At 40.4% G+C, this 11,631-nt stretch overlaps 1 protein-coding gene across 3 annotated transcripts in view; it reads right to left on the bottom strand.

Annotated features, from left to right (window-relative positions):
- Nucleotides 1-847: 847 nt before the first annotated feature.
- The window catches only part of IQGAP1 (IQ motif containing GTPase activating protein 1), a 76,410-nt gene continuing 65,626 nt past the window's right edge, over nt 848-11,631 (bottom strand). For all 3 annotated transcript variants that reach the window (XM_069798830.1, XM_069798828.1, XM_069798829.1), the window contains 7 exons: nt 11,484-11,619; nt 9,543-9,630; nt 8,912-9,124; nt 7,078-7,244; nt 6,061-6,183; nt 5,021-5,129; nt 848-3,266 (listed from right to left, as the gene is read on the bottom strand). In XM_069798830.1, coding sequence (XP_069654931.1) covers nt 3,153-3,266; nt 5,021-5,129; nt 6,061-6,183; nt 7,078-7,244; nt 8,912-9,124; nt 9,543-9,630; nt 11,484-11,619 — 950 coding nt within the window. In that variant the 3' untranslated portion in view covers nt 848-3,152. The remainder of the gene's footprint in view (nt 3,267-5,020; nt 5,130-6,060; nt 6,184-7,077; nt 7,245-8,911; nt 9,125-9,542; nt 9,631-11,483; nt 11,620-11,631) is intronic.

Here is an 11,631-nt window from a genome sequence, read left to right as displayed (position 1 = left end):
TAGTGGCAGTAGATCACAGTCACTGCTTTCACATGGACAGTCCGTAAGAGCAGGCACCGCTTTCCCTGCCAACAGAAATGGCACTTCTCCTCTTGGGAGGCAGAAATACCCTAGATCTTGTGTTCATCACTTTGGTTGATCAACATTTTCACTTGTCCTGAGGCAGGGTTGGGTGTGTTTCAGGGCCCTGGGGGCAGGTTTAGAGGGTTTTGGGGGTACTCAGCCAGGGTCTGGTGGCCAGTCAGAGTTTTGGGGCAGTGTTTGCTGGCTCTGGGGTAGGGTTTGAGGTAGTTGGGGGCCACAAGGACACTGCAGAGCCATAGCAAATGGTAAGGAGAACACCAGTACAGTGCTAGGCTTGTGGGAGGCCAAGCAGACCACAGGAGCATCTACAAGGACCCTGCCGTTCACCCTAGCTGAATCAAAAGACATTTCTGTTAATTGAGAGTAAGACACCATCAAGGGCTGACTTGTGCTAATCCTACTAGGATGGGGCTAGAGCGTTCTGGGAGAGTGGGAAGCATGAGTCCTGTAGGGTGCTACAGAGCCACAGGGAGGTCCCCAGGGTGGGGGCACACAGTCATGTCAGGAGGTCCACACCTCCACCATAAGTGTGTTGTGTCATCCATTGTTTCCTCACACCATGGCCAGTCCCCCAGGCACGAGAAAGCCCAGGACTGACTCGCAGAGGAGGTGGGAGACCTCTGGAGAAACAGTGGTTTCCCTGGTGCTGGTGCAGCCTAACCATGCTCGCTGATGGCAATGCCTGCTGCCACCAACACTGTGCCTGGGGCCCAGCTGTGTGTTCATGGCTGCTGCCTGCAGTCAGGAGTTCACACAAAGCCCATAGGGACAAATTACTTTTTACTTAGATGTGAATTACAAAGGCAAATTTTACCAGGAAAGAAAGACAACACACTTTGTACTTGTAGCTACTCCCATGGTAAATACAGTGGCATAATGGAGCAAGCAAAGCTAAATCACCATTAAATTATAAAAATATATATAATTAAGTGCTGAGATTTGATCTTTTAATAGAGCGTTTCCTTTAAAAAAACCCTCCAAAGTGCCATACTGTTGCTCAGCTAAAGTAAGTAGACTCTTTTCCCATGTTAAAGATTATTTTCAAAGAACTGAGTTGTTTTTAATTTTTGCCAAAACCCTGTTTTTTTCAGTAGGTGTAGGCAACAAGGGAATTATTGTAAATCACATAGTAAAGATGCTTTCCCCACAGGTACTACACAAGCCTTTAACACCTCATTTCCTTGTCCCTGAATCCAAGCTGAAATTTATCTGGAGACATTGAAAAGTACTAAAAGTATTAATTTTAAAAAAAAAGAAAAAAGGGGAGGGCAATCAATCCCTGTCACTCAAGAGCTTGAAGAGTACAGCTGCGTTTTGCTAACAATCATTTTATAATGTTCCACCATTCTTCTCATCATCCCCTAATCTAAGGAATTCATTTTTTAAGTCCTTCTACAATATAGCAAATTCAGAGGCAGGGAAAAAAAAACCAACCAAAACAAAAACAACCAAACAAAAAAAACAACCCACAAAAAAAACCAAGGCAAGACATTTATCCCATTTCAGACCTCTTTGTCAGATTTTAGTGGAAATCCAGTTCTGAGGTATCTCTTGTTTCAGACTATCTGGACCATAAAGATCTTTCTTGGGTTTGGCAAGTAATTTTTGTTACTGGGTTGGACCACACATACACCAACATTAAAATATGTTTAAATACAGTCTAGACATCAGCAGGTTGAAATAAATATTTGTTTCCGAGAGGACTGCAGAAACAAATGGAATGTAGCCATTTCCAATACTATGAGTGTCTTTCATGAGAAAAAAAGATCTAAGCTGAAATAACTAGCTCAGTATAGATCAGAGATAAAGCAGTTCAATTAAACCCAGTAATCTGAATGAACAACACAAGTGACCTATGAATAACTTGAAATTTGCAACTAAGAGCTATGTCCCTTTTTTAAAAAATAAAAATGTTAAGAAAAAAACTGGGGGCAGAGCTAGAGCAACTGATGAATTTAAAGGTCGGATTTCTTTTTTTTTTTTTTAAAGAGTCTCTGCATTTTTATTGGATATAGCAGAACAACCAGCACCACCACCATGGTGAAAAAAAACCTCTACAAAGTAGCAAAAGAAATGGGAACTTGAGTATAGGTAGAAAAATGTAACTTTTTAAAAGCTAACCTGTTTAAGATAGTTCTCTTCCCTTTGACAAGTCTGCAGGTAGAGCTTAACATTTATTGCATCAGATACAGATATATATAGAACATTGCTCTAAACTGGAAAAAAGTTATTTTTTACATTTCAAATGCTTTGTAAGCAACATTAAAAGTTAATATGCCGCAAGAAATTTTTTAAGTTTCCCCTCTCCTTCCCCAAAAGGCTTCTTTTTAAGCCCTAGTAAATACATTCCACAGTCCCTCTGTTTAAGGGGCCATCTGTAAATTATTACAGTGTAATAAACAGAAACAAATCAAGAAAAATGAGACACTAAAGCTGTTCTATGGGGCTATAGTACATAATCACAAATAGTTCAGCAACCATTTATGATGCTTACTGATTCCGCAGACCATAGTAGTTCTATCTTGGGAATTGGCCACCGCCACCACCGCAAACTCACAAACAAATGGGTAACCTGGACTTTGACCATTTTTTTATTTTGGCCATTGCTGTTAGAGAATAATTGGAGTCCAAACACAATCTGCAACCTTTTTTTGCTTTCAGGAAGAGGCAAACCAACTGCTGTACAGTGCCAGCTTTCTCTTTGCACAGGCAACAAGAATTCAAGCCTCATGAAGCACACAATTAGGCAAATAAAGCATCCAGATGCCCTAAGTATACTAGAGTATTAGTTTAATCCCCAGCGCCATGTAAAAATACATTCTAAATTAACTGCTTTTCAGGGGACCTTCAAAGTTGAAGATAAAAGATCATAAATAAACAAGAAACCAACTCCCTGCAGACTCAGTCAGGGTTATCGATTCACAAGAGGTTCTTAGTCCTCCTTCATGATACATTTGATATACTTTAGCACAGCATGGGCATATACTGATACATAGCTAGGTCATTAAAACTTGTATGTGCAGGGTTCTACTCATCTCCCCTTTCACAGACTTGCTAGCAGAGGTCAGTTACTTCCCATAAAATTTCTTATTCAGAAGAAAGATCAGAAGGTTGACATTCACTTTTGCTCTGTCAAACAACTTCATGACTGCAACGCCTTCATACTGCAGCTGCAACAGATCCTGCCAAAGAGAATACCTTTATGAGCAAGGAGTCCTCAAGAGCTTATAAAGAATATACAACACCCTGTCGTACAGTAGGTTTTTGAGGAATATCTATCACAAAGTACATGGCATAAGATAGAAAAATGAGAGACTCATTAAAGATCCACTCATACTGCATGAAAAATAAAGTTGCTCTAAGGCATTTAAGATGTTAATTTTTTTAATCTATGTTTATTAAAAAAAAATTACCAAAGAGGGCAGAAATAGAAGACCATTCTAAGAAAGCCAAATTTCAGATTTAGCCACCTCCAGGCTTTTCATTTGCACAGTAGCTATAAAGTTGTTGTAATGTTTAGAAAGGGTCTCTTATGTGCCTAATTATATTATGTACCCAAGAAATATTACACCATTCCACAGCATCAATTTCTAAAATTCTTCGTTGCCACAGGTCTCAGTGAGGTGGTTTAGAGCACTGCAGTCTAGGGCAGAGTAAGAAATGGCATCTCTGTTAGGACTATGTACACAATGCCAATTCAGTCTCTCAGGTGTTTATGTAGGCAGTATTTCTAGCTACACTTTGCTCTTGTCAGTGATGCACCTGACAGAGCAATAGGACTCCCTGCACTGATTTATCTCAGCAAGAAATTTCTTTCAGCAAGCCTGCTCTTGAACAATACATATTGAAGAAGGCGTTCATGTAGTACTACTGCAGGGAAATGTTGTGTGCGTTCCAAAATCCAAATCTGGCTCCTGCAGCTGTCCAGCCTGGGTGACACTGGAGTAAAAAAAATCATAAAGCTATTTCTGCTGCTTTCTGTAAAAATTTTGGCAATGGCAATGCAAGTCTTTTTAACAGATGCCACTGTTAATGCTATACTTGTATGACCAAAGGCAGTTCTCTCGTTGCTGTCCTCTCAGAACATCTGCTTTTTCTGCAAAGCAGTGCTACAAACACATAGTGGTATAGCAACACATGTGCCCAAGGAGCAAGTGACTGTGGGTAGCCCCATGAATCAAGAAGTTCATGACCAGCTCCAATGGATTAGGACTGGAATGAACTAGGGGAGTCCTCAGAACACATGAATAGCATGCGTGAGGCAGCTGTCCCTCCCAGCAGCCAGTTAGGTGGCATGGACTTCCCACAGGTGCTCCTGCACACAATCTGTTTTGAGACCCCTGAGGCATCCACGATTAACAAACCTAAAAACAGCCAAGCTGGGTGGGAGGTGGGTAGAGACAGAAGTGGAAGAAGGGAAAAGAGACGCCAGGCATAACAGTACTGGCGTGGGAGGAAGAATGGGGAACCGTTTGGGAAAAGGTCAGTCAGTATGCCTGTTCCAGTAGCCTGGCCTAAGTAAAGGTTGAAGACTCCTAAGACCTGTATATGGCTAAAGAAACAGGTAAGTGTAGGGTGGCAGAAAGAACACCAATATGTGATGACCAGCTAAAGCCACCACACCCAAGCCCAGACCACTGCCACAGACTCCTGATCTCTCTGCTGTAGCACGAAGTTGTTGAAAATGCATGCATTTGTTCTGTGTGCATACATGTAAGTGTAACTAAGAACACAGACTAACATCAGGCTTTCATTAGTAAAGAAACAAAAGTAGTCTGAATCCTCCATTTGCATTGCAGCTGTTTTCCCTGCAACAAATGGGTTGTTTTTGAGAGCATTTTTCAGATTGTTCGGGCAGAAAACATGTCTTTATTATTTTTATGAAGAGTCTGGCAAGCAGAACTTATATGCCACTACTAAATAGGACGGTTCTTACCTGATAATGTAACATAAAGGTTTCCATCTGTACCCCCATGAATTTTGCTTTTACCTCGAAATCTCCTACTTCTTCTGTTGGACTGATTTCAAATATGACGTTTTTAAACCTATGAAATTTGAGAAATGAAAACCCACAGTTCATTACTGAACACGTAATTCCTACTGAAACAGGGAGAGAATATACAAGATGAAACCTGAAGATAAATTTCTAAGAATTCTGTTCTTAACTCTTTATTCTATATCCCCATTTGGAATGAGATCATAAAAGCCGACAAGACTCAATACAACAATGAATGGAAGCCTAAGAGATTCTACATCTGGTAGATCACACCTTCACACAAGCATAGTAGGAAAGACAGTAATTTAGCCCACGCAGTCTAGTCTACTTCAGTGCTGCACATCCATCCTCATTTAGTGCACAAAGTACAAAATATGATTCAGGGTTGAATAAAATTCTAGTAACAGGCAGATTCTCTATATTCCACAGAAAATATACCAGGTTCTCAAGGCTAGCAAACTGCAGCTGGACAAACTCAAGCTAGCATTAAGTTGATTTTTCAACAGTGAGAGCTATTAACCATAGTGGCAATTCACCCGAGTAGGTACCCTTCCATGACTGTAGGGGTGACAGGGAAGGAGTGTGTGGGAAGAGGTTGTCATGTTTAAATCCCATTACAGTTCTCAATCAAAGACCTCCTTTGCTTCAACCAGGAAAAAAAAGAATTAAAAAAAAAAAAAAAAAAGAGAGAGAGAGAACTGCCAAGTGATCACTATGCAAGGTTTCCTGGCCCTAGGAATGCCAGCCTGGATCACCAAAACAATTTCTTCAGCTTTAATAGTTATGTCTACCAACAATGCTAAATTCCAAGAACAAAACCTCAAGACAATCTGTCACTATCTCAAACAAATCTCAGAGCTTCTGTTCTTCAATTGCCAGCACCTAGACTAGTTCAAAGAGAGACAAGAATTCAACATACCCGTTTTCCTCTTTCTCCGAGAAGGTTATTTAGCTCTAAAGAGTTTTTAAAAAATACTCACTGGTTAACTTGCAGGTCCTCAATCTCTAAAAGCACTCCCTTCTCATGAAGTCGAGCTGCTGTATATTTTAGAGAAATCTTTTTACTGTTTCTGCCTTTCATCTCCCGAGGTTTCTTAGAGACTCTGAAAACAACAACAAAAAAAACCCAAAATTAAACAAGATGATCAGTCAAACGAGTAGAGAGATTTCAGACAGCAAACATTTAAGCCTATTTGGATGAGGGGATAGAACCAGTACAGCTAATCTACTGCGACCAAAGCAGCTGATAGATTATGTGTTTCTACTAGTGAGTTTATCTGTAAAGCACTTGTAGCTCAGATCAGATCTTTGATTTTCTACTATTTACCAATAACACTTACACTACAGGAGAAGAAAAAAACCCCAAAACATAACCACATGGTACTTCACAGAAAACAGCATCATCTATCATTAGGCAAAGGGGATCTGGTGACAACTGACATGGAGAAGGCTGAGGTTACTCAACAACTTTCTTGCCTCAGTTTTCACTGGCAGTTGCTCTTCCCACATCTCACTGGGGAGGAAGACACTTTTTCTTTTTTTTTTTCTTTCTTTTTCTTTAGGAAAATCTGAATTATCTTGCCCTACAACTGACTCCATTTGGGATAAAAAGAGGACAATTCATGATCAATGCTTTCCTTGTAGGTAACTTATGTTATTTTCATTCTCTGCTCCTAGAAAGGATGCCAGGACAGACTGACTGAGCAGCAGGTGCATTATCTGCACAACCTGCTTCATTCCCACTGGACTCTCTAAACTCCCCTCTCCCAGAGGGACCAAAATTCTTTCAAATATGTCTTTTTGACCCCACTCAGGACACTGCTCTCTCCCCGTATTTTCCCACCACTACTAAGACCCTTTCCCTAGAACTATTGCTGCAGTGAAGAGCTTGGCCAAGGAGCTTTGAGCAGATCGCATTACGATTCTTAGCAACAACATACACGGTGTTTTCTGTAAGAAGCACTTCTAGGGCCACAGCATGGTTCTGAAATACTTACTTGCCCTTGCTGGCCAGGTTATCCAAGCAGGTTTTGATGTAGCTTTTGTAATAATCCACTTGTTCCCCATAAAAAGTGGCTTTGGAGTTCAAGGCACTGTATGTCTGCTGCAGCTTCACCAGCTCCGCCTTTCTTCTCTGACGGTATCTACGCTGATTTCGGATATCCTACACCACAGAGAAAGACAGGCAGAGACTTAACAGTCACTTGAGCTCTCCAGTTGCTCAAGCCCAGAGCACAGAGTATTCAAAATGCATCATTTGGTTTTGCTTAGTCTTGCTTCATGCTACAAGCTGTAGCCCTCAGCTGCACTTGCCCCAGTTTAAGCATCATCACTTCTTCTCTGTGTTGACTATTTTTGGAACTAACCAACTCTACACAGCAGTTCATTTGAACCTGTTGCTGCTTTCTCAAGTTCAATGCTGTCCTAGTTGCAATGACTAGAGTGGGCACCGACAGTCCGTGATCTAAAGGCAGCCAGCAATTTTTGCCACCGCCAGGTAGGAAAGGTATCTTGCACTATAACCACAGCAGCACACAGACATTATCTTTCTTTGTTAGTTGGCCATCTTTAAGTATACGTTACCTTAATACCTGAACAAAAAATATCACATGTTCAAGTCAACTTCTGTTTTCATTTTTGGTACATATTAACAACAGTATGATTAATTCTAATTGGATCCCTAAAGGCAATTATTCACTTTACATATATAACATTTCCCAAATAGTTTTTTGGTAAACATGATATAAAATACATTGTCACCATAGCAATGTACAACAGTATTAGATCACTTTTGCAAGTTGTCCTGGTTTTGGCTGGGATAGAGTTAATTTTCTTTCTAGTAGCTGGTATAGAGTTATGTTTTGGATTTAGTATGAGAATAATGTTGATAACACACTGATATTTTCAGTTGTTGCTAAGTAGTGTTTATACTAAGTCAAGGATTTTTCAGCTTCTCATGCCCAGCCAGCAAGAAGGCTGGAGGGGTACAAGAAGTTGGGAGGGGACATGGCAAGGACAGCTGACCCAAACAGGCCAAAAGCATATTCCATACCATGTGAAGTCATGCCCAGTATATAAACTGGGGGGAGCTGGCCAGGGCGGGGCAGATTGCTGCTTGGGAACTAACTGGGCGTCAGTTGGTGAGTGGTGAACAATTGCATTGTGCATCACCTGTTGTGTATATTCCAATTCTTTTACAATTATTATTATTAACATCATATTATTATCACTATTACTTTCTTCCTTTCTGTCCTGTTAAACTGTTCTTATCTCAATCCATGAATTTTACTGTTTTTCCCCCCCCAATTCTCTCCCCCATCCCACTGGGAGGTGGGGAGTGAGCAAGCAGCTGCATGGTGCTCAGTTGCTGGCTGGGGTTAAACCATGACACAAGTTTTTCTCAGCTCCCCCCTTTATCATTCAGGTATTCTTGAATGGGTACATTTAAATAAAAATAATAGTTAGGATGTCTTTAAGTTATGGGCAAAACTTCCTCATGTGAATAAGTTTGTAGAGGTGCTACTTAAATTAGTAAAAAGGAGCAGAAAAAAAAGATCACACATCAGGACTTCCCTTACAAGCTATAACACCTTTCCTTAAAGTGCCTGAAATTCTGGCAACAGAGTCATTTGAGAAAACAGAAACGTCCTATAAAAATAAAGGACTTCCCAAATGCCAAGAGGTGGAAATGCTGTGGCAAAAGGTAGGCTTTGTGTCTGTAAATTAGCTACTACAAAACTTACTCCTCCTGAAAACTCACGCCAGTTTCACAATGCTGCAAACTGTGGGAAAACTCCACTACGACTACTAGGAAACCACTGATTGGCATACCTTCGCGATGTCATTAATTAGTTCCTGGTATTTATTTTTTGCATTCACTGTCCCCAGTTCTGTCAACTTCTTCAGGCCTGTCTTGATTTTATCTTTTTTTCCTTGAAGATTTAAGTTGCAACCTTCCTTTACAGACACAGTTTTTTTCATCTTATCAGGAGTTTTAGCATCACGAATGGCCCGTTTCTGCATAGCTCTTTGATGCTCTGCTTCCTAGAAAAAGAAAACAAAAAATTACAAGTTCTTAAGCAGATCAATCTTAAGGTGACAAAGAACCAGAAACAGATTGTCTGGCATAATATAGGATAAAAAGTTTTGCTTTGTCATTCCCACACTGACTCCAATAAATCCATGTTTGATGAACACATTCCATGTATGGGAACCAGCAGAAGCCTACCTGCTAATTAAAATGGTCTTCTAGAAAAATAGTTTCTAGCAACTACCAGAGGAGTAAGATTCACACATACAATTTATTTCCATTACATTCCCTCCTTATTATTGTTACACACTGCTCCAAAATCAGTGGAGACAGCTTCACTGCAATACATAAATGCAGATTCCCATGTATACCCATATACATCTAGATGACAATTTCCTACTCTAAAAAGAATGCAGATAAATAACTTCGTACTTGCTCTGAGGTAGCTGGAGTTTCCAAGATTTCAGTCAGCGTCTCCCCTGGTTGGAAGCGTATTACATCAACAATTAAACGTTTTGTGCTGCAAAGAAATCAAGGAGAATGGGAGAAAAAAACTTTTAAACTGAAGGACCTTCAGTACTGTTCTGTTTTGCAATAATACCAATGTTACTGATTTACCTAAGGTCAGATTATAACTGGATGCATGCTTAGGTAGTCATAGCTAGACCAGACCAGAACCCTGAGAAGGACTTTACTTTTTTGACAGTATGTTATCAGAAACTGGTTCCCTGAAAGGTTCATCTACGTAGTACATAGAATTTGCTCCCCAGTAACCCTCAAACAGCAGGGACATTACCCCATACATTCTAAGGCAGCCCCAGTCCTGCCACATGGACCACAGAAGCTGCAATTCCAAGGTGAAAGGTAAAGCAGGTAGCAGCAACAGCGAGTTTTTGCAGCCAGAAAGAGTCTATAACATTATCCATCCGTAAATGCACTTCGGTGCTTTGTAACAGGTATCAGAAAACTCCACAGGACTATTTTCTTATGTGTATGGTAACTGAGCCAAAACAGATCCCTGACTCCAGTCTGGTGACAGACAGGGTCATTCCTTGATCTCAGCTGTGACTTAATCGCAGTAGTGCCCACTCTGAGGCAATTCTGTCCTTGAGCCACAGAATGAAATCAAATAGCACCTTCAGTACTTCGCAGTCAGGCTGGAATTATTTCTGGCATTGCACAAAGTGCATCACATGCACAACTTCCTCATCATCCACAATTTAGATGACTACCAGCACATCTGGTAAAGATTTACTTTTGAAATCAATATCACCTTCTTCTGGCAGGTAGGGAAATACTGATGTATCTTTCGAGAAGCCCAGTTAATTTAAAGTTATTTTTGGAGACAAGATTTTTTTCTGGGACATCACTGGTCCATCTAGGCCAAGTATAAGCTAATCTGAAGAATTCTCAGTTAAACTACCTAGTATCTGAGCAGGAATGCATCAGGGCGGGTAAATATGCATCTGAATGTCAGGTAGCTGCTCTATACATCTCAGCAAGAGGGATTTGCTTAGTACTAATATTGACTCTTGGCCAGTTTTAAGTCCTCCAGAATAAAGAGTCTGGCAATAACGAAATCCCTGACAGTTGGTTGCTCTCTTTCCATTAGGCTAATAACACTTCTATTTCCCAAAAAGGCTGTCTTCATCTATTAAGAGTCAGGTTTGGGGGACAGCAAGTGCAGAGAGAAGGAGACCGCATCATAAACCAAAAGAGGAGAGCAGCAACACCAAAGTACCCTAAGGAAATATTTCCCACAGACAGGGGAAAGCTACAGGGAGAGTATCGTAAATTACCATTGTCTCCTGCTTCACTAACAGAATACAGACATAATCCTCTCAAAGGCTGTGTAAAGAAACTAATTCTGCAGGAGCTAGCAAGCTTAGCAACAAAGCCTTATTCACATATTCTAGACATTTAGTTACCCTTAAAATTTCCATACAGGCAACACAAATACTGATTCACCTAAATTTTACATTAATAGACTTCAGAGTTAAAACTCAATTGTGATGTATACTACAGATTATTTAAGATGATCTTTACAAATTATTCACATGCAGGCAAATTCAACTGCTGCTGTCACACTTGCTCACATCTGGAAAGTTTTCTTTTCTGGCAGTTTTCCCCTCCAGAACCATCCAAGATAGACTTTTAAAGAATGACAAATTCAACAGTGACAAAGAACTAACAGGAACACATTTAACAGCCGCAGCATTGAAAGGACACGGCTACAAGCTCAGTGCATTTGGAGTAACAGTCCCACATTTGTTTAAATTACTTTGATTATCTTATTTTCACATGCAGATTAACTGTGAAAATTCAGTTCCTTGTTCTCTTCAGGAACATACCAGGCAGTTACCCCCTACTTACTTCAAGAGAATCGTCCTTGCATCCATCTCTGCATTCTCATCACCAGGAACGTCAAATTTATTAGTGAGTGTGAGAGAAACCTCAGTCTTTGCTAGCATTTCCCTGTTGGGGTCATTAATATTGCCAGACCCTTCCCCTGCCAAGCAGA

The sequence above is a fragment of the Haliaeetus albicilla genome, chromosome 12, assembly GCF_947461875.1.
Source record: "Haliaeetus albicilla chromosome 12, bHalAlb1.1, whole genome shotgun sequence".
NCBI classification, from domain to species: Eukaryota; Metazoa; Chordata; class Aves; order Accipitriformes; family Accipitridae; genus Haliaeetus; species Haliaeetus albicilla.
Note: the sequence above shows the minus strand (reverse complement) of the source record. Positions and strands in the feature narration are given on the sequence as shown.